This window comes from Aythya ferina, assembly GCF_964211825.1.
Source record: "Aythya ferina genome assembly, chromosome: 26".
NCBI classification, from domain to species: domain Eukaryota; kingdom Metazoa; phylum Chordata; class Aves; order Anseriformes; family Anatidae; genus Aythya; species Aythya ferina.
The window spans coordinates 6,080,881-6,105,620 of NC_140324.1; the positions used below are offsets into that span (position 1 = coordinate 6,080,881).

The 24,740-nt window shown below is 68.5% G+C and overlaps 2 protein-coding genes across 4 annotated transcripts; both read right to left on the minus strand.

Moving 5' to 3' along the window:
• Nucleotides 1-862: 862 nt before the first annotated feature.
• Nucleotides 863-8,611, minus strand: MISP (mitotic spindle positioning). Of its 2 annotated transcripts, none has more exons than XM_084499024.1 (5): nt 8,400-8,611; nt 2,548-4,702; nt 1,911-2,122; nt 1,652-1,690; nt 863-1,419 (listed from the first exon to the last, which is right to left on the minus strand). In XM_084499024.1, the coding sequence occupies exons 1-3, from the start codon at nt 8,457-8,459 to the stop codon at nt 1,944-1,946; spliced, it is 2,394 nt and encodes a 797-aa protein (XP_084355150.1). In that variant the 5' UTR covers nt 8,460-8,611; the 3' UTR covers nt 863-1,419; nt 1,652-1,690; nt 1,911-1,943. The 2 variants fall into 2 exon arrangements, with proteins under 2 accessions (XP_084355150.1, XP_084355151.1); XM_084499025.1 differs by lacking the exon at nt 8,400-8,611 and adding an exon at nt 7,811-7,949.
• Nucleotides 8,612-9,153: 542 nt separating this feature from the next.
• PALM (paralemmin) lies at nt 9,154-24,316 on the minus strand. Of its 2 annotated transcripts, XM_084499050.1 has the most exons (9): nt 24,139-24,316; nt 16,735-16,783; nt 15,884-15,964; nt 15,649-15,779; nt 14,753-14,879; nt 14,573-14,594; nt 14,356-14,415; nt 13,235-13,366; nt 9,154-11,956 (listed from the first exon to the last, which is right to left on the minus strand). In XM_084499050.1, the coding sequence occupies exons 1-9, from the start codon at nt 24,141-24,143 to the stop codon at nt 11,388-11,390; spliced, it is 1,176 nt and encodes a 391-aa protein (XP_084355176.1). In that variant the 5' UTR covers nt 24,144-24,316; the 3' UTR covers nt 9,154-11,387. The 2 variants fall into 2 exon arrangements, with proteins under 2 accessions (XP_084355176.1, XP_084355177.1); XM_084499051.1 differs by lacking the exon at nt 13,235-13,366.
• Nucleotides 24,317-24,740: the final 424 nt, after the last annotated feature.

Sequence of the window (24,740 nt, forward strand, 5' to 3'; positions counted from 1 at the left end):
TTTTGTTTGCTTGTTTAATAAAATGCATTAATGCACATATTTGGTGGAACCCGATTTCTAGGAACATTTATTTTCTGCAAGAAGCACGACCAAAAGCCCTGGGCTTGCAGCTGCCCGGTGTCTCCAGCTGCCCAGGAGCACGCAGGGCATTCCCGGAGACGTGGCTGGACACGGCCCCGTCCTTTCCCCTCTTCATTGTGGGGCCCAAGAGGAACAGAGAACCACCCGGGATGATCCAGCAGCTCCCCCCCTGCTTGTCATCTTTGCATCTCAATTAAGAAGCAGTTGCTTGGGGCAGAGACCCAGATCCAGCGCAGACAAATTAATTTGCCCGAGCTCGGTGCCAGCGGGCGCTGCACGGCCCCGTCCCGGGGGGCACCGGGAGGCACGGCGGGGCCCTGCTGGAGCCGCCAGGAGCAGTTTGGCCCTTGGCAAGAGAAGCGAGCACCCAGAGGGTTCTGCAAAACAGTTTTCTTTTTTCATACACAGGGTTGTATGTACTGTACCATGACCCCACTGTCTGTGTGAGCCCAAAGGGGAAGCGGCAGCAGAAGGGAACCTGCTGCACCCCCGCGAGGCTCCCAAAACCTCCCTGAGCATGAGCTGGGGCTGAGCTCAAAGCACCGCGGGACGCAGGGGGCCCATGCAAGGTGCAGCGCGCTCGCTCCTGCCCGCTGACAGCTCGGCCTCTCGGGGAGGCTCCGGGGCTGGTGGGCAGGATCCGGCCCCATCCAGGGGCCCCCTCGCCCCTCGGTGCCGGCAGCGGGAGGCACGGCCCCGGCCTCCCGAAACACCCGCGCTCGTTTTAACCCCCAGCTGCAGAACCAGCGGAGCGTTTGGGCAAACAACACAGCAGGAGGAATGAGAGTAATGACTCTTTAATAAATTAGCAAAATAAACAGCATTAATACATGTTAGATATCACTGCGCTTCAGCAGATTGCCTGACTTAATCAGAAACCTCGATTTCCTGGCTCGGTGTTGATCCAGCGGCACGCTCCAGCCCAGGCACCCTCCCAGCTGGGGCTGCAGCACCTGAAAACCTAAAACCACTCAGAAATAAAACTTGTTTTTGTAAGGGACACAGCTTGCAATGAGAAAGAAGTTAAATTACCGTATGATTTCTCTTCATCTAGCTGTCTCCTGGCAGAAGAAATTAAAAGAAAGTGATCTGATTCTTACCCCCTTACATAAGTATTATTTCATCTCAGGGGAAAGGGGGGGGGGACACAAACGAGCACGTTTAATTTATCGGAAGGATCATCTGTTCTATTAAAAACGGATGCAATTTGTGATGTGCGAGTCTCTGCGGGTGGCAGCCGCCCGGCGCGGCTCAGTCCTCGTCCCGCACGTAGAGCCCGGCCTCCCAGCGCTGCGCCATGGCGCTCTTGTGCCGCCCCACCCGCGTGCTCTCCACCACCTGGGGGGACCAGAAAGCACGATTTGTCACAAAAACACTTTTATGGATAAAAAAAAAAAAAGCAATCCTTTCCGCACAACTTGCCCTCCCCCTAACTGGGGCTCCCGCCCTTGGCGTCCGGCCCCGCGCGGCGCCTGCCCCCCCCCGGCCGCTTGGGGCTGGAGCAGCCGCCCCAGGCAGGGACCCCCTGAGCCCCTCGATCCCCGTCCCCCAGGGGCAGGAGGGGCCTTACCTCCGTGTTGATTTTGTCCACGGGCTCGATGCCTGCGTACTGGGAAAAGGAAGGAAAAGAGGTTCAGAGCCGTGGCCACAGGGGGATGCCGGGGGAGGCGTGCGAGCACGGCACGGGGACCACAGGGGTCCCCTGGGCCAGGACCCCCAGCAGATGGCGGGGCCCTTCCACCCCCCCCAGCCTCCAGCACCAGACCCAGCAGGGCAGGGAGCCCACGCTGCCGCCCCTGGGGCAGCCCCAGCAGCCCCTGTGCGCTCACCTTGCCGTCCTCCTTCATCCTCCTCCTCCTCTCCTAGAAGGCGCTGGAGTGAGCCGAGTCGGGGCTGAGGCTGTCGCTGCTGTCCGGGCCGGGAGCCGCCACACGCAGCGGGGTGAAGGACGACACCAGGCCCAGGACCCCCGCCTGGCGCGAGGAGGGGGTGGGCACCGGGGACCCCGACACCGAGTAGCTGCCGCTGGCACCTGAGGCGGCTTGGGGAGAGAAAGAGGGGCCGGGCTGCCAGGGCTGCAGGGAGCACGACCCCGGGGATGGAGGCTCCCACGGCGGGGCCGGGCTCCAGCCCCAGGGCCGAACCTCTGCGGGTCTGTGGTCACCGCCGGGAACCCACCCCTGGGTGCCAGCAGCAAGGAAGGGGCAATGCGTGCACCGGGCACTTCTGGGCCCTTTTGTCAAATCATCCCAAAGGGCAGCGCGAGGCCACCTCCAGCTGCAAGAGGCATTTCGCACAGGCTGTGACTCGGGATCTTGCTCCCTCATTGCTTTGCCTCCCTCCATATGAGCACCCCAGGGCTCCCTGCCCACCCGCTGAGGGCTCCTGCTGGGACTCGGAGCCACGCTGGGCAGGGGCAGGACGCAGCTGCCTGCCCCGCTCCTGCGATGCCTTTCCTCCCCTTACCTGAGCTGTGGCGCGAGTGGGAGCCCTCCCTGGAGAAGCCGTCGTTGCTGCCCAGGGAGGAGCCTTCGAACTGCTGCCGCCGCCTGCGCTGCTCCTGCAGCTCCTCTTCCCGCTGCAGGTCGCTCCGAATCTCCTCCTCGATCAGCGCCGACGTCTGGGGCTTCCACGTCCTCAGCGTGTACTGCTCGTCCCGGCCGTCCTCCCCGTCCGGCCCCTTCTCCCTCCTCAGCGGGCTCTGCGTCCCCATGTCGTCCACGAAGGAGATCCTGGGCTTCCAGAAGGGGAAGGAGAAGTGCTCCTTGCGCAGGACGCCCGCTCCCGCGGGGCTCGGGGTGGAGCCGGGAAGCCTTCCTCCCTGGGAATCCTCACGTGCCCATCTGCCGGCGCTGGCGGAAGCGTGGTCGTGCGCCGGGGGCTCCCCGCGGCCCCTCTCGCCGGCGGGCGGCACGGAGCGGGGCTGGGCCGCCTGGGAGCGCGTCAGGGTCACCGTGTGGGTGGACAGGGCTCTCCCGGCCCGCGTGTCCTCCGCGGGGCCGGAGCCGTGGCTCGAGGGCTGCTCCTCGTGGACCCAGCTCCTCCGCTCCTCTGCCCTTCTCGCGGGGGCCGGTTTGGGCGGGGGGGTTTCCTCCTGCTCGAACACCTTCTTGCGCTCGTCCAGCTCCTGCTGCGTCCCCCGGTCATACAGCCCCAGCAGCCGCCCTTGCCTCTTCAGATCCTCTTCGCGCTTGGTTTCCTGCTCTATTTCCCGCTGGACGTAGAAGGAAGCGCGGCTTTTGTCCTTCCCTTTCCTGCCCGGAACAGGAGACGCGTGCATGGAGAGCAGAGGCTTGGTCTGGATTTCCACCAGCTCGCTGCTGGAGGTCAGCCGCTGGATGCCCCTCTCTTTCCAGAGGTTCTCCTCCCTCTCCAGTGCCCTGCGGATCTCCCGCTCGATGGGCGTCTCGTTGCTGGCCTTCAGCTCCTTGTCGGGGCTGCTGCTGCTGTTCCTCACTTCCACGAGGCCATTGAAGACCTCCACGCTTCCATTGCTGACGTAGCCTGTGCTGCCCTCGGTGTACATCTCCCCCAAGCCAGAGTCCAGGTCGTCTCTGGACGACGCTTTGGTCAGGCTGGATGTTTTCCCCGTGTGATATAACCTCCCGGCATCATCCCTTCCCTGAGCGTAACCCTCCGCCTTCACGGGCGTCCTGTAGGAGACGTTGTACACCTGGTAAGTGCTCGTGTCCGTCCTGCCCTGGCCGGGCACACCGGCGTCGCCGTAACCTCTCTCAGCCTTCGTGGCGGTCTCAGGACTTTGCCACTCTTGCCTAGAGATTCTTGTCATCGCCTCTGGCTTCGGAGACATGGCGTGCTGCCCCGGGCTGAGCAGGGAGCCCGGGCTGGTCTTCTCCAGCATCAGGAACTGCTGCCGGGCGGCGGCGAAGTTGATCTGCTCCCTGTCTATGCTTTCGGGGTCGATGGGCGTTGCTGCCCTCCCCGAGGATGTCTTGTCAAAGTAAATGCCGAAGCTGGAGGTGCTGGTGCCCTTGTGCTTGCCTTCCCCCTGGCCGCCCGCGCCCGCGTTGATGGAGCTCAGCTCATCCATGGAGCTCCACCTCTCGGCCATGGTGGAGCTCTTCCTCACCACCTGCCCCCGGATCACCTCCCTCCTCTCGTCCTCCAGCTCCTTTGCTTTCTCGGGCGAGATGTTTGGTGGATGGAGCCTGTACTGTTCCTGCTCGTCATCCTCATAAAGCTTCGAGGGCTTCCTCTCACCCCTGTAGGCCCTCAGGTCGTACAGGCTTCCCGACCGAACCACCTCCAGCCTGGACTCCCTGTCTGGGGAAGGGGTCCAGACGTCCTTTCCACCATCCAGGAAATACGAGGGCGACTTCAGCCTCGTTCTCCACTCGTAGCCATTTTCCACCCTCTGGCTGCCGTACTGAGAGGACCCAAACACGTCGTCGTCGCCATCCGCGGGCGCGTGGTCGTGTCGGTGCGCCGTCTGCGGGAGCTGGAAGACCAGGTGCCTGGTGACCCTGTCCATCTCCCGGCAGGAGTCAGCATCCAAATCTGAGCCTTCCTGGGGCTGGGGGCACTGCTCGGCCTCGCGGGCACCCTCGGGCTCCGGGCTCACCTGAAGAGGTGTTGAGCAGAGGGCAGGATCTTGCTGGCCCTGCAGGCGGGAGGGGAGAAAAGCCGTCGGGAGAAGCTCAAGGAGCAGAAGTCGGAGCGGCGCAGCTCCCTCCCCAACCCAGCACTCATCCTCTGCAGTGCCCAGGTGATATCCGAGCCCACAGGGAGACACCAGTAAGGCAAGATAAAGACGTCTTAATAGCAATTTGCTCCATTTACCCAGAAACGGCAGTTGTTGGACAGAAGTGGTCAGCTCTCTGTTCTCAAAGGGAACTGCCCAAAAGCCAACATCCAGATCCCGTCCCCAGTCCCCTCTGTCCTCGCCCTGGCCGTGGGTTTCGGCACACATCCACCGTGGGTGGCACCGGGGACGTGTGCCCACAGCTGGGACAGGCACTGATGACACCGTGCCCACCTCTGCCTGGAATTTCTCCTTGCGTGTTTATGGGAAGGAAGCTCCAAGTCTCTGAGACTATTGAAACAGCAAGGATCATAAAAACGGTTTCATGGCTCATAAAAAGCATGGGACTTTAACCCATCTGTCACGCACACCGGGAGGAAACGCCTGCCCTGACCTTGGTGTGGGTCCTCTCGCTGCCAACCGGGCCATAGCTTGGTGACAAAGTGGGTGCCCGGGCAGGGAGGGGCAGCCCAGGCGGGTCCCTGCCCCCAGCAGGGAACACTGGTCCCAGTGGGATGCCGCAGCTCCGAGGGGGCCGGGTGAGCAGTGCTGTCACCACGACCCCACCACCGCTTCCCCAAGTGGGGGTCGGGGAGCTGTGGCCGTGCATCCCCTGCCGCATCCACAGCCCCTCCTCAGCCCCTCAGCCGGGGCTATTTCAGCCTTTCCCGGGGGGCAGCACCTGGGGCTGGGCAGCGCTGACAGCGTTAGGGGCAGCTGGGGTGTCGCAGGGCGCAGGGAGATGCCCCTGCACAGTTTAACCCCACTGTCTTCAGCAGTAACAGGCCTGGGCTCTGCTGGGAAATGCCCCCCCCAGCTGCTCCGTGCCCAGCTGGATTCCCACAGCCTCTATTTTCCTTCCCATAACTCATTATTACCCGTTTACAGCCTGTGGTGACACGGGTAATGAAAACTTGCCCACGGGTAATCGTGTTTGGAGGGGGCAAAAGTCCTTGCTGGGAGCGCTGGGGAGCTCGGGTTGCTGGCAGCAGGAGGAGAAGGGGGCAAGGAGAGGAGCGGGGGGGGGCAGCACCCCCGGCAGGCCCAGCCCCAGGCAGAGCCGTGCCCACAGAGCCTGACCCGGCTCAGCCCTGGGGGTGCAGGACTGGGGAGAGCTGGGCCGGGCAGCACCGCAGCGCCCATCGGCCACCCTCACCATCAAACACACACCAGGTGCTTCCCAGGGTCCCCCCACCCCGGGGTTCCAGCAGTGGGCACGGCACGGCGCTGCCATCCTCGTGGCACCGCTGTGCCCAGCAGTGGCACCCACCGGCGAGGGGCAGGGGAGGCAGTGCCCCAGCTCCTGACCACGTCCCTGGGCTGCGGCACCTGGTGGCACTGGCACAAACCCAGGGCACAGACGAGGCATCGCCTGCCTGGCCCCTGCCTGCTCTGTGCTCACGCACCCCGTGCACACAGGCCCCTGTGCCCCCAGTCCTGCCGGCACGCCTGGGACACCCAGGAGCGAGCCAGCGAGCCCCATGCCCGCACCACCTATGGATAGGGTTGGGGTACGCGCGTACCCCCTGCGCTCACCCCTCTGCGTGGCGCCGGTGCCCCCAGTGCCGCACTTACTGTCCTGGAGCCATCGGCGCGGGGGTCCCCGTGCCCCAGGGTGGCACCCGCCTGAGCTGCGTCCTCGGGGAGTGGCTTGGCCGGCTGGCGGTGGGGTGTGGGTGCTGCCGGGGCGGCCCAGGGCTGCATGGCCCTGATAAGCTCAGTCTGAGCCCCGTGGAGGAATTCCAAGAATTCAGCTGGGCTCATCGCTGGCCTGGGTTCAATGACCCGTTCCCACCCCCCCCCCACGCCACCCATCGCCCTGCTGCCAACGGCTCCCACGCCTGCACAGCCTCCGTGCCCTTGGCCCACGGCCCCTGGTGCACACCAACGAGCAGTGCACCGGCACAGCAGCGTGCTGGGGCACCAATGCGGCCGTGTGCCAAGGCAGCGCCGTGCTGCGCGTTGCAGCACCGTGTTGGCGTGCTAATGCACCGCTGCCCCCTCCTCTGGGCACCCTCTGCCTCTCCACGGTCACAACTGCGGCACCGAAGAGCCCCGAAACCCCAAAGAGCAGGGGGGTGCCAGCCGCTCTTCTACCCTGGCTGTGTGGCTGTGATCTCCCCATGGAGGAGCACAAACAGGGGAAGAGCTCGTGCTGCTTCCCTGCGAGCAGGCAGCCCCCAGCGGGGAGGCGGCGTGGGGGCACGGCCAGTTGGCCACCAGCATCCCCAGTGCTCAGGGAGCCGCGGGTGCCGCAGCCTGGCCCCGGGGTGCTGCCGGGAGCCGTGCGGAGGAGCCCGTGGGCTGAGCAAACAGCAGGGAGTCACCGCTGAGGCCGCTCGCACTCTCCTGTTTACACCATGGGGCCTCTCCCGGCCCAGCTTTCCCCGTGCCAGCTGCCTGATAACCCCCTGTTTGCGCAGGCAGGGCTGGGGCGGGCGCCCTCGCTGCCGTGGCAGCCCCGGTGCTCCCGGCCCCGCTGCCCCCGCCAGCCCCCTCGGCTCTCGTCCTGCCTGGGGACCAACCAAAGCAGCTCTGGCAGCGGGGAGCAGCCCCTGTGCTGGTACAGAGACCTCGAGCTGTTGTATCCGACGGGCGAGGACAGACCCACGGTGGCTGCAGTGCTCCTGCTGCCCTGGGCCGCGGATGCCGGAGCCCGGCAGCGCCGCCAGCAGCCAGCACCGAGGGCACCCTGCCCGGCCTGGCACCAGGCGTCACGGCCGGCCTGGGTGGTGCCCCCCGTGCCACCGTGCTCTGCCCTCGCTGCGCCTGCACCTGGGGCAGGATGTCCCCATCCTCGCCCTCTGGCCACGTCCTCATCCTGCGGCCCCTGCCATAGCCCCACGCCCCGCCAGACCCTGCTCCCTTCGCACGGCCCAGCCCCGGCTGCCGGCCCCAGGCCCGAGCAGGGCAGGGGTGTAAATCCCGACTCGCCCCAGCTGCGGGGCACTGGGAAACCCGACTCACCCTGCGCGGCCTGTGGCACCCGTCCCGCTCCTGAGGGAGAGCAGCCGGCACCTGCTGGGTGCGGGGATGGTGCCTCCGGCGCGGCCACGGGCGGCTGTGCGTTTCCGGGAGGGAGCGCGGTGCCTGTTTTACCGTGGGGCTGAGACAAAGTCCACGCCAGCGGCCGCGGGGCACGGGCGAGCACCACACCCTGAGGCGAGTGCGGATGTGTGCACAGCCCGGGGCTGGCACCGGGCAGCTCTGCCAGCGGGCAGGGCCGGGGCCCCGTTGCCCAGAATGACCCCTGGGATCCCAGCACCGGCGCTGCCCTCCCTGAGCCCGGCCTGGGGCGAGCTCCGTGGGACCCCCACCAGCCTGGAGGCGGGCAGAGACCCTCGGCTGCACAGCGGTGGTCCCCGGGGGGTCCTGACCCCAGCACCATCCCCTTGTGACAAGCAGGAGCCCAGGCTGCCACATCTTCACCAGTGCGTGCCTGCCAGCTGCAGCAGCCTCCCTTTCCTCCCAGCATCCCGGTGCCCCCTCCCCATCCCCTGCTGCCACCTTGGGGACGCGGCAGTGCGGGGGTGACAGGCAGGCTGCCCGCCCTTACCTGCGCCCTGGGCTCCAGGGTGGCACAGAGGACCTGCCACGGCGGGGTGTACTTGAACATCTCCCTCCTGTGTTGTCAGCGTCGCTCCGGGGACGGACACCTCCGGGGCACAGCCGCAGGTGGCAAAGGCAGCACCCAGCTGGCTGTCACCCTGACCGAGTGCCTCTGGCAACCCGCCGGGAGGAAGCAGGGGGATTTATCCCGCAGGGAGACCTGGTGGCGCTGGAGCCCGGCCAGCCAGCACCTCTGCCTCCGCCCCACACGGGCTCAGCCCCGGTGATCCAGGGGGTACAGGGCGCTCGGTGCCGGTGCGGGGAGGAGATGGGGAGCCCGGGTCAGAGCACGGGGCACCGGCACAGCCCCGCTGCCAGCAGGCACGGGAACGCTGCCAAGGCGAGGAGGGCTGCTGCCAGCCGTGCCGGCACAAATACCCCTGCCCGCGACCCTTGCACTCGTGGAGCAGGCGAAGGGCAGAGGCTGACGGGAAGCCTCCAGGCAGGAGACGGAGCCGAGGCAGTGCGGCTGGGGGGGGGCAGCACGGGGGGCCTGGGGAGACGGGGCCAGACCCTGCTCCCGACCCCGCTGGTGCACCGCCTTACCCCGCGGTGCTCAATGGGGATGGACCCGACCTCCGGCCACCGTCCCCTCCCCAGCACCCCCCTCCCGGCCCCTTCCCACCCCCGTGCCCGGCGCCCACCTCGGGGTGCGAGCAGTGGGGCCGAGGTGTTCCCAGGCAGAGGCGGAGGCGCGGGGCTGGTTGTTCACACAGTTTTATTTGCTCGGTTCGGGTGTCTTACAAACAACGGGGGGGGGGGGGGTGTCAGGGAGGGGGGGAACTTCAAACGGCTTCGTCACAAGTAAAAAGCACGGGGGGGGCGCGGGAAGTGCACTTCAGCTGAGCCAGGCGGGGGGACGGCGCGGGGCTCGCCGGGACGGGGCTGGGGCACGGCCGGGCTCCTCGCTGCTGCTGCCCCCCCACAGCCCCAGCCCCACGGGGCCTGATCCTGACCCTGCCTCTGCCAGGGGCCAACGCTGGGTCCGAAGGCAACCGGGGGGCTGGGGGTGCCGAGGGCGGCAGGGGGCCTGGTTTGGGATCAGCACCCGGGGAGGGGTGGTGGGAGGTGACGTGGGACCCCGCGGGGGACCCAGCCCTGACCCCCAGGGATTAATGGGGCCGATGCCCCCCAGCATCCAGCCCCAGCCCCCCACATCACACACGCCCTAGGACCGGGGGTCCGCCGGCCGTGTCCCTGCCGGTGGCAGGAGAGGCTCTGCCCCTGCCCCCACGGGGCTCTGCCTCTCCCAGAGGCTTTTGGCGCACGGCTCAGGGACGGGGCCCCCCCCAGGAGACCCCGCACTGCAGCACCGCCAGCCCCCGCAGCCCCCAGCCCCTGCTCCCTGCCCTGCAGACACAACTGGGGTAAACCCGCAGCCTCGGTGGCACTGGGGCAGCAGCTGGGACGTGGCAGCAGGGCCCCCGGCTTCGTGCTGCAGCAGGGACCCATGCGGACCGGGACCGCGGGGACCGGGCTGGGGGAGCTGGGGGCTCCCAGCAGGAGCCCTGCCCGCGCTGGATGCTTCGCCAGCAGCTCCCAGGGTTTGGGCCAGGCTCAGCACCCAGGGGTGCCCGGCTAGCCACGGTGGAGCCCCCCCTGCTGCCCCAGAAGGTCTCAGTGGGGAGGAAACACGAATGCTGGTGGTGAAATCCCCGCCGACGGGCTGGGGCGTGGGGCAGGGGAGCGGGGAGGCTGCTGGCGGTCCTGGCACGGGGCTACGGCCCCGACCTCCACCACGCTGCCAGCCAGGGCAGAGACAGCGTCCCAGGGACACCCTGCACGGGACACCAGTCCCCCCAGCAGGCCCCAGTCCCAGCACCTGGGGTGAACTGGGCTGGGGACCTGACACTGGTGACCCGCAAGCTGGCTCTGCAAAGCTGCCTGGGGCAGGAGGACATGGTGAGGGCGCAGGGGCCACCCCAGGGCAGGGCTGGGGGGCTCTGGGCCACCCTCCCACTGCTGCGGGGTGTCACAGGCAGGTCCAAGCCCTGATCCCATCCCCGTGGGCTGGGACCCCCCGCTCCCCCGCTGCTCGCTGCCCCCAGCCATCGCCACCCTCCTGGGTAGGCGGTGGGCACCCAGACACGGCCCCGCTCGCCCCCCTTGGGTGCTGGAGCCCAGTGACACCGGCAGGGCAGATGAGGTGTTGGAACGGCCCCACGGCAGCGGTGGCGGTGGCGGTACCTGGCTGGTGGCTGCCGTCACCACGAGCAGCAGGGCGAGGAGCCCCTGCATGGAGAGGAGAGTCCAGGAGAGCGGAGCCAGGCTCCCTGCACGGACCCAGGCTGCGCCCGCCCCGGGGGAGCTGTGCCTGGTCCACGGCACCCTGCACGCTCCTGGCACCGCTCCGACAGCCCGGCCGAGCCCAGCATCATGGAGCCGACGATGGCCAAGCACCCAGGATGGAGTCGGGCCAGGGATGTGCTGGAGAGACGGCGCTGGAGGTGCAGGGGAAGGGCTGGCGGGGGGCTTCACGCCGTGCCTGCCGCGGGCTGGGTGACCACGGGTCCTGCCGGCTGCTGGATTTGTCTCTGACCCCTGGCCCGGCCGGCGTCCGTCTTCCAACGGCGGGTGGGAAATTGCTGGAGGAGGGAGGGAAACGCTCCCGGTGTCTGCGCCGGGGTGAGGCAGGGCCGTGGGGAGGGGCAGGCGAAACGTGGGGCGTGGGGGGGGGGGTCTCTAATAAATATCACACGCAGCACTGGGGGTGTCGCACGGAGCGGGCGTTGGACAGACGGGGCGAGCGATGCCACGGCCTCGGTGTGCTGCCGCCTTCGGCTTTACAGCCACCGCGTTGGATTTCCCCGGTTCTTCAGAAAAAAGGGGGCTGTGTCTGGCCAGGGAGTAACCCTGTGTCCTGCGGGGCCGCGGGCCTGGGGAGCGGGGGCGAAGGGGCTCAGCGGGGGCAGCCTGCTCTCGCCGGCCGCGGGGCTCACATCACCGTGCAGCATTTGCAGCGCTGCTTCTTCGCGTCCATGTCCTGCTCGGCCTCCTTGGCTTCCGTGGCGTTGGCGCCCGGCTTCTGCCCGCCCGGGGCCTCCTCCCCCTGCTGCGGGGCGGCCGCGGGCTCCAGCGCGGTGCCGTTGGGCGGCGCGTGGTCCTTGCCCGCTGGCTCCGGCTTGCTCTCGGCGTCCTCGATCACCACCAGCTCGGCCTTGATGGTGCCCTCCAGCCCCAGCACCTTCTTGGTCTCGTTCTCGTCTTCCACGTTCTGGTAGCCCATGAAGATCATGGTGACCGGCTGCTCCCGGCTCGGCTCCGCGCCCTCGCCCGGCGGCAGCGCCGTGGAGTTTTCCCTTGGCTTCGCCTGCAGCCCCGTGATCTCCCTGCGCGGCGTCGGCTTCTGGCTGGACGGGGCGCTGCCGGCCGCCTCCTCGCCCGCCTTGGCCTCGCTCAGGGTCACCTCGTCCGCCTTGTGAAGGAGCTCGTCCACCTCCGAGGAGCTGAGCGGGTGCGCCCCGTTCTGCAGGGCCCCAGCCTCGGCGCTCACCGCGTGCACCACTGCGGGGACAAGAGCAGGAGGTGAGGGGTGGCGGGGACAGGGCTCGGACTGCACCGGGACGAGCCCCGCTCGTGCAGCCCGGCTCCCCCGTGCTGTCCCCTTGTCCCCAGGCCAGGCTCACCTCCTGGCAGCCCCCGGCCCTCCCAGCCCCTGCTCCGTGCAGCGAGTGGCGCGGCTGCACCAACGGCACCACTGAGGAGCCACTCCCAGCCCTTGGCACCTCTGAACCCAGGCCCCGGGCCGAGGCGATGCTTTGCAGCAGGTCCCCGAGCTGAGCACCCGGTCCCACCGCGCCCCAGTGCCTGCAGTGCCCGGTGGCCCCGTGCCCGCCGAGGGATGGGGTCTTCTGCTGCTGATGCGCAGCACATGGGCACTGGCAGCGCTGCAGGGCAGGAGGAGCCGTGCTCGGCGGTGAGGGATGCACCCAGCGCATCGCATTTTCCACTTGACTTGGAGCATCATGTGATGATCAGTGCCACAGCCACGGAGCGCAGGCAGACGAGCGATAACAGATAATGACCGGGCCAGGCAGGGCTGGCTCGGTCAGGAGGGACCCGGGCTGCTCACTGCCAGGGGGCTCCGCAGCACCTCCTTGGGAACGGGGGGTCCCAGCTGTGGTCAGCCCATGGAGCCCAGGGTCTGCTCAGCCACCGCAGCTCCCGGTCGTTTTCCACAGCTCCGCAGTCAGTCCTCGCTGACACAGCCGTCCCTCGGTGCCACCAGCACCATCAAAGCAGGTTCCTGGGGTGCCCCAAAAGGAGGCACTGCTCCCTATAGCTGCTTCTTCTCTGCACCCAGGGGATGGGCTCTGTGCTGCCAGCCTGGGTGGCGCAGGGTTGCAGGGATCCCCAGCAGCCCAGCTGCTCAGCCCCATCCTGTCCCTGGCCAGGAGGTGCCCGTGACATGGACGCGATGCCGGTGCCATCACCTCACTGGTGAGACGCTGTTTGGTTTAACAGAGCTCCTGGGGCTCTGGACACAGCAGATCCTCTTCCGTGCTCCCCATCAGCACAGGGCCTTGACGTGCAAACCCAGGCTGGCCCCTCAGGACTGTCCACACCACGGTGCTGGGCTGGCTCCCACGCCGGGCTGGCTGGGGCGCAGGACGGGCTGTCGAGGGCTTGCCCTGAGCCAGTTCCCCCGTGGAGCCGGTGGAGGCAGCAGGAGCCACCCCGGCCCTTCCTCACCCTGGTGCCCACGGGATGCTCGGGCAGCTGGTCCCTCGGCCCCTGCCCTGTGCTCCTGACGCCTGCCGGCGGTGCGGGATGGGGCCCTACCTTTTAGCTCATCCTCGTACACTTTGACCCCTTGCAGACAATGGTTCTGGGGGAGAAGGGTGGTGCTGGACAGGACCTTGGTCTCCCCAGTAACTCTGTCCTTCTCCACCGTGATCTCCACTGAGTACATGGCTGGGACACAAAGAGCACAGTGAGCGTCACGGCGGCCCCGGCCCTCCCCAGCCCGTGCTCAGCAGCCAGCAGCGGGCAGGCGCAGCGGCACGGCGCGGTGCTCAGCGGTGCTCAGCGGTGCTCAGTGGCGTTAGCAAGGCAGCAGGCTGCAGCGAGGAGGAGTGGAGGCAGAGGCAGGTGCGACATCCCGGGCACAGCCCTCCTACGGGACCCACGGGGCTCTCACCGTCCTGGTGCTGCCGGCATCCCCTTACCTCCGTCTGTCCAGCCAGCGAGCGGGGCCACCCGCGGGGGCCTGGGCTCGGGGCCAGGATCACGCTCGTGGGAAGCGGTGCTGAAGGCGCTGGTGCTGGCCAAGGGGGCAGGGCAGCCCCTGCGCTCCATGGGACGGGCGATCCTCGGCACCGATCCTTCAGCTCCCCGGCTGCTCCCCACAGGCACCGGGGTCACCGCAGCCCGGCGGCGCTCGGCTCCATGGACACAGAGCCAGGTTCTTCGCGGTGCTGCAGCCCGGTCTGAGCATCCCCAGACCAGAGCAAACCTCTGCAGGAGCTCCAGCCCCGTCCCAGCATGGGCGGCTCGGTGCCGGCTGCTGCAGCCCCGCAGCCCCTGCCTGCTCCCTGTGCCTCTGCAAGCCCCCGCGGGCAGGCAGCCCCGGCCCCGGCCCCGCGTCTCTGCTCTCCCTCGCACCGAGAAGCCACAAACAGCAGGAGGCAAAGGATGAAACTGGAGCAGAGACATGGAATGGGGAGGGGATGGGGGCCCTGAACTGCAAAACAACCGCGGGATCCCACTGAACACGAACCCTCCGATGCAAATAACCGATATTTGATGCCCTAGGCTTGGAAACTCATGGAGCGGCGGGGATCGTTGGTGGCAGGGCTGCAGGACGGGCTGAGCACTGAGGGCGGTGAGCCGAAAGATGCCGCGGGGCAGGAGGAGGGAAGCGACCGGGAGGGAGTGCTCCTCGTGTGGCAGCGGGCACGTACCTGCCTTCATCATGTCGGTGCCTTCCACCGCCTTCATGGGGCTGCTGGAGACCTTCTTGGCTGGGGGTGGAGAGGAGAAGCGACGCCCTGAGCCGATCCCCAGCCACCCACGTGCCCCACACGCGCCCACGGGAGGGCCCCGGGGCAGACAGAGCCTCCTGCTGCCACCTGGATGGGCTCCCCCTGCAAGGGGGACGGGGGGTGCAGGGTCACCTACCTACGGCTGTGCCCAGGGGACTCTGCAAGACAGAAGAGCGAGGTCAGGAGCCGCAGGGGACGCACTGCGCCGTGCACCCAGCCCCAGCGGTGAGGCACCAGGCACAGCCCCCCCCAGACGCAGCCCCTCGCCCCCTCACCCCCTGCCCACCCGGCCCCGCAGGGGGTTGGCCGTGCCCACCTTCTGCGCGTTGGGGACAATCTCGGCCTTCTCCTCCTTGGCTGGCACCGCCGCCACCTCGGCCAGGTTCTCCTTGGTGGACGCCACCGAGCTGCTGTTCTCCAGCGTCTCCAGCTCCTTCTCCAGCCTGGGGGAGGAACCGGGCCGGGTGCTGCGCTCAGACCGGGGAGCACGGAGCAGCGCCACGCAGCCAGGGACAGACGGACAGACCGCCACCGAGACACCCCCACGGGCTCTGAGCCCTGCCATCAGCTGGTGGCACAGGGTGACCCCTCTTCATCCACGTTTTGCTCCCAGAAACGTTCATCCTGATCACATTCCCCAGGAAAAAGCCCCGGCCATCGGCCCGGCAAAGCCCCCCCCCGGCCCCCAGAGCCCCCCCCATGTCCCCCATGTCCCCCCCGTGTAAACCAGGGCACCTCCGCCCAGCCTTTGGTTCCGTCTCCCCGCGAGCTGCCCTTTCCCCCTGCAGCCCGGAGGAATGCCCCGCACCATTACACGGACACAAAGCCCCCTTCGTGCCTGGCCGCCCCGCTCGGATGCTCGGTAATTAACTGGTAATTAATGAGCGCAGCCAAGGACCGGGTGCATTCCTGCCGGGCTGCCGGGACACCGCTGGGGGGTCCCTGCCCCTTTCTCCCCATCAGCGCCCCGGCACCGGGGGGCTGGGAGGGGGCTGTCCCCCCTCACCTCCTGTCACGACCACCCAAGGGTGCCCGGGGAGCCAGCCCCGCTCGTCCTGAGCATGGTGGCAGCGCCCGTGGGGTCCAGTGTGGGGACCCAGCTGCCTCCTGGCCTCCTGTCTGCCCGGGGGGCTTGGGCACCCTCCAAGCACATCCCCGGCTCCCTGCGGGCTCCCCAGCACCAGCCCACGCCGCCACCCCCGGCCCCGTTACCTCTGGATGGTTTCCTCCAGCTCCTTGGTCTTCACTTCATCCTCCTGCATTTGCTTCTTCATCGCCTCATCCTCCTCGGAGGCGGAGGACGGGGCCCCCTCCAGCAGCCACCTCTCCCGCAGAGCCTTGGACTGGGGAGCACAGGGGAGGGGGTCACGGTCCTGCCGCCCCCAGGGCCGGGGGCTCCGGCCCATCCCTGGAGCAGAGGAGGGGTCCCCGGGGGGGGGGTCCTCACCTTGAGGTGCTGCAGCTGCCGCCGGTCATCCTCCAGCTGCCGCCTCTTGTTCTCGATCTCCGTCTGGCGTTTCCGCTTCTCCTGCGGGGACGGGACAGCGGCACAGCCGGGGTCGGCCTGGGGCAGGGGCAGCAGCGGGCACGGCCGGCGGGGGGGCGCCTCCATCCCGTGGGGGGGCAGCCTCTGGGCTCGGGTCTGCATGGCTGGAGCCCCTCATCCGCCCCCCCCCCCCCCGGGGACTGCACCTCGCCAGCCCAGCGCTGGGGGAAACTGAGGCACGGAGGGCGCAGAGCACGGGCTCTTTGCGCCTGGCCCTGCTGAGCGAGAGCCGGCGTCGGGAACCCAGCCCCGCGCGGCCTCTTCCCCCGGCCCCGCCTCGCTGCACATCCTGGGGTCGGTCCAGATTATTTTAGCAGAGTCAGTCCCAGTCCCGGGAAGCGTCACTCGCTTTTTTTCCTCCTCTGGCCCCAAACAATTTGCCCTTTGTACAGCGCAGATCGGCCGATAGCGATGGGGATGGGGAGCGGGGAGCTGGCAGCCGCCGGCGGCACCGGGGGCCAGGGAGCTGCTGCGGGGCAGGGGCAGGGGCAGGGCAGAGCCTGCACCACACAGGGCCGGGTCCTGCACGAGCCCCAGCCCTCGGGAAGGGCAAAGGGGGGCTCCTCACTCGTTTCCCTCCCCCTCGTGGCTCATCAAGGTGCCACTTCGTTAATTAACCCTCCCAGCCGCCAGCTCTGCCCCTGGTCCAGAGGTGCAGAACCAAGCCCCGGGGGTCCCGGGGGGGTCACCTCCTTGGGGCCGGGACACGGGGCCAGCAGCCAGGTGCTGCCTGCTCGCCCGAGGGGACTCACCGCGATGGCCTGCAGCCTCTCCTGCTGAAGGGTGCTGGTCTCCACGGCCCTGCAAGAGAGCACAGAGCGGCTGTGAAGCGCGCTGAATGCAGACATTGTGCCGGACACCGCGCACAGACAAAGGCCGAGCTCGTCCCTTCCGCCAGCTGCTGCCTCCCCTGCCCTTCACCACCCCGCAGCCGAGGACTCCTCGCCCCGCGCGTCTCCTCCAGGCACCGGCTCCCTGCTCGCCGCCGTCCCCGTGCTGCTGGTTGTGACCCCGCGGCACGCAGGTGGACGTGGTACCCACGGAGGTGCTGGAGCGGGGCGCTTCTGGCCACCCATTGCTCCACCCGCCTCGCACTGCCCATGGCGAGCCCCTTCCTTGGCTGCCGACACCTTTCCTGCACAGAGACCCCTCCGCTGTGTGCGCACAGGCACACGCGTGCAGACACGGACACACCAAGGAGCACGGACACGGGGATGTGCACAGACACCCGGCCACGCGCATGCAGGCGCAGACACACGGACGTGCACAGACACACGGCCCCGACGTGCTGCACAGCACCAGGTGCGGGCGCAGCCGGGCTGGAGACGCCCGCCCGGGGCCCGTCTGCGACCTGGGGAGGCTGCGGTGCCGCCAGGAGCAGGCGGGCTGAGTGCCAGCCGATGCTAACGAAGCGCTGAGCTGCGGCAGTAATTAGGGTGGGAGGCTCGGCGGTGGCGTAAGGCGATGGATCGTTGCCATTTGCTCGCCACAGCGAGGGACGGCGGAGCCCAGGAGGGGGCAGGAGCAAAGGGAGCGAGTCTCGGGGAGAAACGGGCCAAGTGCGAACCCATTTTCGCAGCTCCCAGGAGCTCCGGCCCTGGCTGGGAGCGCTGGAGCTGGGGTGGCCAAGGCTCGGGGGACAGTGAGACACCAACCGCCCCCTGCGGGTCCTGTCCCTGCGCACACAGGGCTGGGCCTGAGGGTTTGCAGCGCTCAGAGCGAGCGCAGACCGTCCTGCCCGCCAGGGACGGAGAGGGGCTGCGGTGGCCCCGAAGCATTCCCAGAGCAAGCAGGGACCTGCAAGTGCCCCTCTGCTCATCCCCTCCCAGCTGCCCTCCGACGGTGCTGTGTTCAGGCTGTTTTCCCCATCCCCACCCCAAGCAAAACATTTCCATGGCATGCAAAACATCGCCGCTTTCCAGAAAGCCCCGGAAAAACAACGGGGACATTTCCTGAAGGGGTCATGGAAAACGTGATGCCCCACGGTGACCTTCACCTGCTCCCCACACACGGCACCTCCCTGGGGCCGGGCCTGGCCCCACGTCCCGCTGGTATGAGAGGAGCCCCCCCCGCCTCCGTCCTCCTCCCCCTGGAAGGCAGCGGTTCCCCCGCACCCGGATCCTGGCAGCGCGTGAAATCAGGGCCAGACAAACAAAGCGGGGCCGGTGCCGCTTTGGGGCGGTTATTTTGGTGCAGTTCGGGGTGATGCCGTGGCTGCTCTGCACACGCACGCATGCGCTCGCCCGCTGTCAGCAGCCTCCATTTGTCAGCGTGCTGGCAGCCCGCCTGCCGTCCCCACGCTGCGCCCGAGCTGGGAAATTAAATACTGAAAACCCCAAAGGGAGTCGGAGCGTCCGCGGGTGCCGTTCTCACCCCTGCTCCTTGCGAGCTGCTCCCTGTCCCGCAGGAAGCGGAGGGCACCGGGGGCCGGCCCCGCTCCATCCCCGCCATCCGGACCCCCCTGCAGCCCCCAGACCGCCTGTGCCCTGCAGACACCCCTCAGCAGCCCCCTACCCGTGGGCTCTCCAAGGGCCCCCCACGCCCTCCCCAGCCGTGGGACCAGGCAGCCCCGGGGTGCCCCGTGCCAGGACCACCCTGCTCCGGGGCCAGGGGCACCCTCCGAGCCCAGCTCTCGGCACCCCGGCCTCGGAGGACTTTGGACCAAAGCCCGCTTCTTTCCTGGATCTTGCCCCGTGCAACAGATCCAAACTTTTTCAGTGTTCCTGAAACGTTCTGTTCTGCTTTTCCTCCATCCTCTTTATTTTCCATTATTTGCTGAAGCCTCTGCATTCCCGGGGTGAACGCCAGGAATCTTCCTGGCCCAGGGAAAGACGCAGAACAGGCTGGACGCCCCCTTGCTGCCCCCCCGGACCCAGCCCCGGGTGCACCCCAGCCCTGCCACAAGGCCCCGGGCACTCATCCCTCACCTCCAGACCCCGAGAAGGGGCAGGGTGGGGCTGATCCCGGAGCCCCCAGACCCCTACCCATGGGGACAGGGCGTGGGGGCAGAAGGGTGGGCGGGGGAGCTCCTACAGCCCCCTCCAGCCCCCCAGTCCCTGCCCTGCACCATCCCAGGGGGGTCACCGCGCTTCATAGGGCCCCCAGGGCTGGGGGCTGGTGAGTGGAGCCCCGGGGTGGGCTGGGGCTGGGGTCATCCCAGGCTCCCCCCGAGCAGCCGCTCCCCAGCCCCAGCTGTCCCGGGGGGCAGCAGCCCCAGGATGAGGGACGAGGGATGAGGGACGAGGGATGAGGGATGAGGGATGAGGGATGAGGGATGAGGGATGAGGGATGAGGGCTGGCCGCGCCAAGCCGGGCGCCCTGGCAACATCACCATGGCAACGGCGCCCTGGCAACGGCGCCATGGCAACGCGGGAGGGAGGATGCTGTGCCCCGGGGACCGAGGGGGCCCAGCAGCAGGGCTGGGGCCAGGGCACAGCCGGGCCAAGGACTCGGCAGATCCAGGGCTCCCCGGGAGGCCTCGGCAGCGCCAAGCTCCGGCCTCAGCCGGGGTGCCCAGAGGGGCAGAAAGGAGCCCCCTGGGGCACCAAGTCTGGGGCCGGCACCCCCCTCGGGAACCCTGAGGGCAGAAAAAAAACAACAAAGCAACCCCTTCCTCCGCCACGCCTCATTTCACCCGGTCTCGTGCGCTCCTGCGAACAGGTTCATGCTTCGCCCGCTGCCCTCTGCAAGCACATCCCAGCCCTGCCCGTCCCGGGGCAGCTCCTCCAGCAGGCTCCGATGCACCTCGTGGCCGTGGCACAACAAATGAGGTCGCTGGGACCGGGGGCACAGACGGCACCGGGGGAACTCCCCCTGCTACGGCAGCAGTCCTCGGGCAGAGCCACGCGCCCACGTGTGCGCACGCACGCGCCCCGAGCACGCACCGCGCTCCCTGCCCGGCTCTCCAGCTCTTTCCAGCCCTGCTGATGCCGCTGTTTCCACCATCACAAGGGAAGCCCGTGACCTTTTGTCTCCTCCCCGCCTGACATGAAACAATAATGTTTATTTGCCTTCCTCTGTTTTTTCCCATTAGCTCATCCAAATGTGCGAAGAGCCGTTTCAAGCTGCTCCTCCGCTCCCCTGACCTCCGCTCCGTTCCCACCCGCTCAGCTCCGAGCCAGAGCGCAGGGCAGGGAGAGGCCCCGGCGAGACGAGCCCTGGTGCGGGGCCCAGCACGGGTGCAAGCAGCAGCAGCTCAGGCAGCCACGCAGGAGGGGTGCTGGTGTACACCAAGAGCCAGACCCCCGGGGAAAGCAGGCCCCGAGTGCTGCTGCCGTGGGGCAGACGCGAGCCCCCCAAAGCACCGCCTTGGACAGCAGGGCCGCCCTCAAACACCCTCACCCGTAGCTGGGTTCGGAGGGGAGGGGGCTGCAGCAGCTCGGGGACGACAGCCATCGACAGCAAAGGCAAATAAATCATCAGCCAGCAGGCTGGAAGGGAAGGGACGAGGAGAGGCCGGGCCCCCGCTGTGCGCAGCCGGGCTGCTCGGAGCCCTGCGGGTGCCCGCGGGCTGCCTGGGGAGGGGATGGGATTGGGGGGGGGAGGCGGGAGGAGGGGTGGCAGCTCCTGAAAACGCAGGATGCATTAGAGCAGCAGAGCTGCCTGATTGATTCTCGGGGCTGAGACGTGGGCTGGGAGTGCCAGGAGAAAATGGATCCTATGAATATTTGATGAACGGAGGCTCAAGGAGAGAGTTTGATTGGAAAATTACAGATCTTTCAAACAATGGTTCGAGTGCCCTCCAAACACTTGGGTTTCCAGCTCCCTTCCAGTTAGAGGAGCAAGGCTCCACTAGGAAACACCCACACGATTTATGAATGAGAGCAGAGCCTCCCCCCCGGGCAGCCCAGCAGCTCCAGCACCAGCCGGGGATGTGGCGCTCGGCTCTGGCCACCCCGGCGGTGTCACGTTGTCCCCGCTCCTCGCTCCTTCGAGGCACCGCAGCTTTCCCACGCCAGCGCCAGGAAGATGAAGGCACACAAGGCTCCTCACATCCAGCAGGGATGCTGTTCATGCGCAGAGCCCTGGCAGGACACCGAGCCCTGAGCCAGCACCCGCAGCCCCCGGCGGGGAGCTCTGTCCTCACACCACGTCCAGCTCCTCCGCACGAGGAAGCACCTGCCTGGAGCAGGTCCAGTCTGGGCTCCCCTCCCTGACTGGAGCTCCAGGGCTGCTGGAGGCCTCATCCTCATCCCCTGGGACCGTCTGGGGCCTGAGGGGCCCCGCTCCCCTCCCAGTGGGTGCGAGTGCTAAGTACAGACTTGGAAGATCAGGCTCCCCGCCACCACCTCTGCCTCCAGCCCCGAGCTCTGTGCCCTCCCTCAGGCCTGTCCTGACCCCTCAGACCTGTGCCCGTCCTTTCCACGTCCCAGCCTTGCTCTTCAGCAACCAGTGTGGGGGGCCCAGGAGAGGCTCCCCCAGGCAGAGCCCCCTGCCCGCCCGCCCCAGCCCCACTGCAGCCACTTCCAGTGCCGAAGCCCATCTGGCCGAGCCCGGCGCGGTGCGGAAGGTGTGAGCTGCCCCCCCAGCGCAGGGGAAAGTGGCTATTTCTGGCCAGGAACCAGGAGAGCTAGCAGCAGCAGTTTCCCAAGGAAACCTGCTCTTGCTCCAGTTCCTGCCCAGCCCGGCGCACTTGAGGGGCCGCGGGGCCACGGCTGGTGGCTGCGGGGCCGAGCTCCGAGCCCCGGTTCCTGGCGCGGGGGCTGCGGTGCCATTGTGCGGCTGTCTGCGGCCGAGCTTTATGGCTTCCTCCGGGACATTTGGGAACCACGGTGGACTGGGTTTTAACTTCATCACAGAGGCACGTGGAGGGGAGAGCAGGACCCCGAGTCCCACCCAGCGGGAGAGCCCCCAGGTTACCCCCAGGGCTGAAATCTCCCTCCTCCCCCTCTGCAAGGCTCTTGGCTCCTGGTCAGGGCTAGGGACGATGGGGAAGGGCAGGACCAGGAGAGCACCCAGCTCCCGAGGAGGCCAGAAGGCTGCGGGAGGCACAACAAGGCACAGGGAAGAGCTATGAGAGCAGCCAGAAGTGGAGATGCAAAATCTCCAGCTACTCAGCAGCATCAATAGCAGCAGGAGCAGAGGACAGCGGAGCAGCCCCGATGGGACCAGCAGCTCTTACAGAGCTGGAAGCTTTTAGCCAAACCTCCCTTGGCACCAGCAGCTCGCCGCGGCCAGCACCCTCCTCCAGCTGCTGCCAATGCCAAGGAAAGGCAAGAGCCAGCCCAAGCTCAGAGCACGCTGCCCAGCGCGCATTAGCGGCCGCAGAGCCAGGCCTGGGTCCAGGGAGCGCTTTGCCATGGGCCTCTCCTGACCCGGGGCTTTCCTACGCCCCCATCCCAGCGACCAGGGTCTGAATTTAGCAGAGCACGACTGACCCGCGGTGGAAGCCAGTGCAGGAGCGCTGGAGCTGTAGGTCTGCTCACACACCCACAGCTGCCCAGGGAGAACACGTGTCGGCACGGCAGCCAGCAGTAACTTTTGCACATGTATTCCAGCCCAGAATCTCAAGACCCATCTCCAGAAGAGACAAACCCTGAGCGCCCAGGAGGGGCTGCGCTGAAGCTGCCCAAACAGAAGCCGTGCACGCTGGGGCTCTGCTTCACTGCTCAGCCCCGTGCTCACCTCTCACCTCCAGGGCACGTTTCCCTAGCGGGGATTTTAGTCAAGAGGAGGAACAGTCTGGTATTTCCAGCACACAGACAACAGCCCTGGCACGTTCCCAAAGGGCTCCTTGTCCCTGGGGGCAGCCAGCGGGGTCTGTCCCTCAGCCCCCGGTTTCAGAGGGGCTTGGGAGGGAGGAGTGGAGCCGGGAGATGTGGCGTGGGGGAGCTGGGGACAGGAGCTGCCGCGCTGCCCTGCACTGTCACCAGGCCTGGGGGCTGGCCCCCTCCCCATTTCCATCCCAAACGTTGCACCCAGGCCTCTGAAACCCTCCCAGGACCCTGCTGGTGCCTCCCACACCACTTTCAGCGAGCCAGAATCCAACCCCAACAGCAGGCAGCAATCACCCCGACCGCCTCCAGCACCCCCAGCAGGGCTCCCCCAAACCGCAGCCGGCAGCCGAGCAGGACCAGTCGAGCACCCAGCACCTCATTAGCAGGCAGCCCATTAATTGGTGCAGGGCGAGGCAGTCACAAGGAGCAGGCCCCCAGGCTGGGCTGGATGGATGCCCCCCAAATCCCCGGTGCCAAACCCAGGAGATGCCGGGGTCCCCATCGTGCCGTGGGGGGGCTGGAGCCACGGAGAGGGAAGGGAAGGCCTGGGTGCGATGGGGCTGCCCCCGCTGGCACCTGGCGTGGAGCAGCAGCCCCCTGCCCTCCCGAGGGGCACGACCAGCACGGGCAGGGCGCCCCCCACCCGTGCCCCCCTCTCCCCATCCACCCGCGGAGCCCCGCGCCCAGCCCGGAGCCGGCCGCAGGCAGCAGCCGAGCGGGGCAGGGCCCCACCGCGGCACACAAAGAAGGTCGGGGCCGGGAGAGCATCCCCGGGCTCGCCCGGAGCCCCCCCCCCGGCAGGAACCGGGCCGCGAGAAGCCCCCGGGGCTGCCCCCCAGGCCCCTCGCCGAGGGATGGGGGCCGCGTGCGCAGGGAGGGGGCCGCGGGCTCCCCGCCACCCACTCGCCCCCAGCCACACGCAGCAGCAACAACAGGTCCGAGCCGCCCAAATCGCCGCCCTTCCACCCCCCCCCCCCCAGCAGGGACTCGCCCCCCGCAGCCCCCGCGCCAGCCCCGGGCCCCCGCCGCCGCCCCCCGGCACCCCGAGGCAGGGCGGGGGGGGGGCAGGCACCGGGGGCAGCCCCCACCGAGCAGCAGCGGGGGCCGAGCCCCCGGCACCGGGGCGGACGCGGCACCGAGGATGGGGGCCCCGAGCCCCCGGGTCTGGGACGCGAGGCCCCGGGACCGGCGGGGGGGGGGGGCGCGAGCCCCGGTTTTGGGGGTCCGGGAGCCCCGCACCGAGTCGGGGGGGGGGACACGCGAGCCGCCGGTGTCGCCTCCCCGAGCCCTCGGTACCGCGACCCCGCTATGGGGAGCAGAGAGGGGGAGGGGTCCGGAGCTCCGGCCCCCGCCCCGGCACTGCGGTGCGCGGCACCGGGGGACCCGCGGCCCGGTGCGGGGGTGCCGGGGGGTGGGGGGCGGCCCGGCCCCGGTACTCACTCCATCTTCCAGGCGGGCTCCGCGGGTCCGGGGCGGGGGCGTTGGGGTGGGGGGGGATGGGGGGGGGCCGGGCGAGGCGCGGCGGAGCGGGGCCGGCGGCCGCCGGCGTCCCGGCGCTCAGGGCCCGGCGGGCGGCGGCATCCCCGGCGGGGCTGCGGGATGCGCAGGGATGGCGGGGCCGCGCCGGTGCCGCCGCCTCCCGCACAGCTCCGTCTGCCGGGCGCGCCCCGCCACTGCCGCCGCCCCTCACCCGGCCTCGGGGCGCGGCGCTCCCCGCCCGCCGCCGCCGCCGCCCCCGGGCGCTCCCGCGGCCGCTTTCGGGGTTGCGGGGACCCCGAAGCCGGGTCCGGCTGCGAGGAACCGGGGGGCCGCGGGCGCTGCCGGCTCCTGCCCGAGCCCCCCGCCCCGGGCTGAGCCCCCCACCATGGGCTGAGCCCCGCCGTCCCCAGGAGGGGTCCCCCGGTCCCAGCCAGACGCCCCGCTCCCAGCACCCCCACGCAACCCCGGGGGTGCTGAGAGCGACCCTCAGCAGGGCCGGGGCTGCCCCCCTCCCCAGCTCCCCCTTTTCCCGCTGACAGTTTTGTTGGGTAAACGCTGGCAAA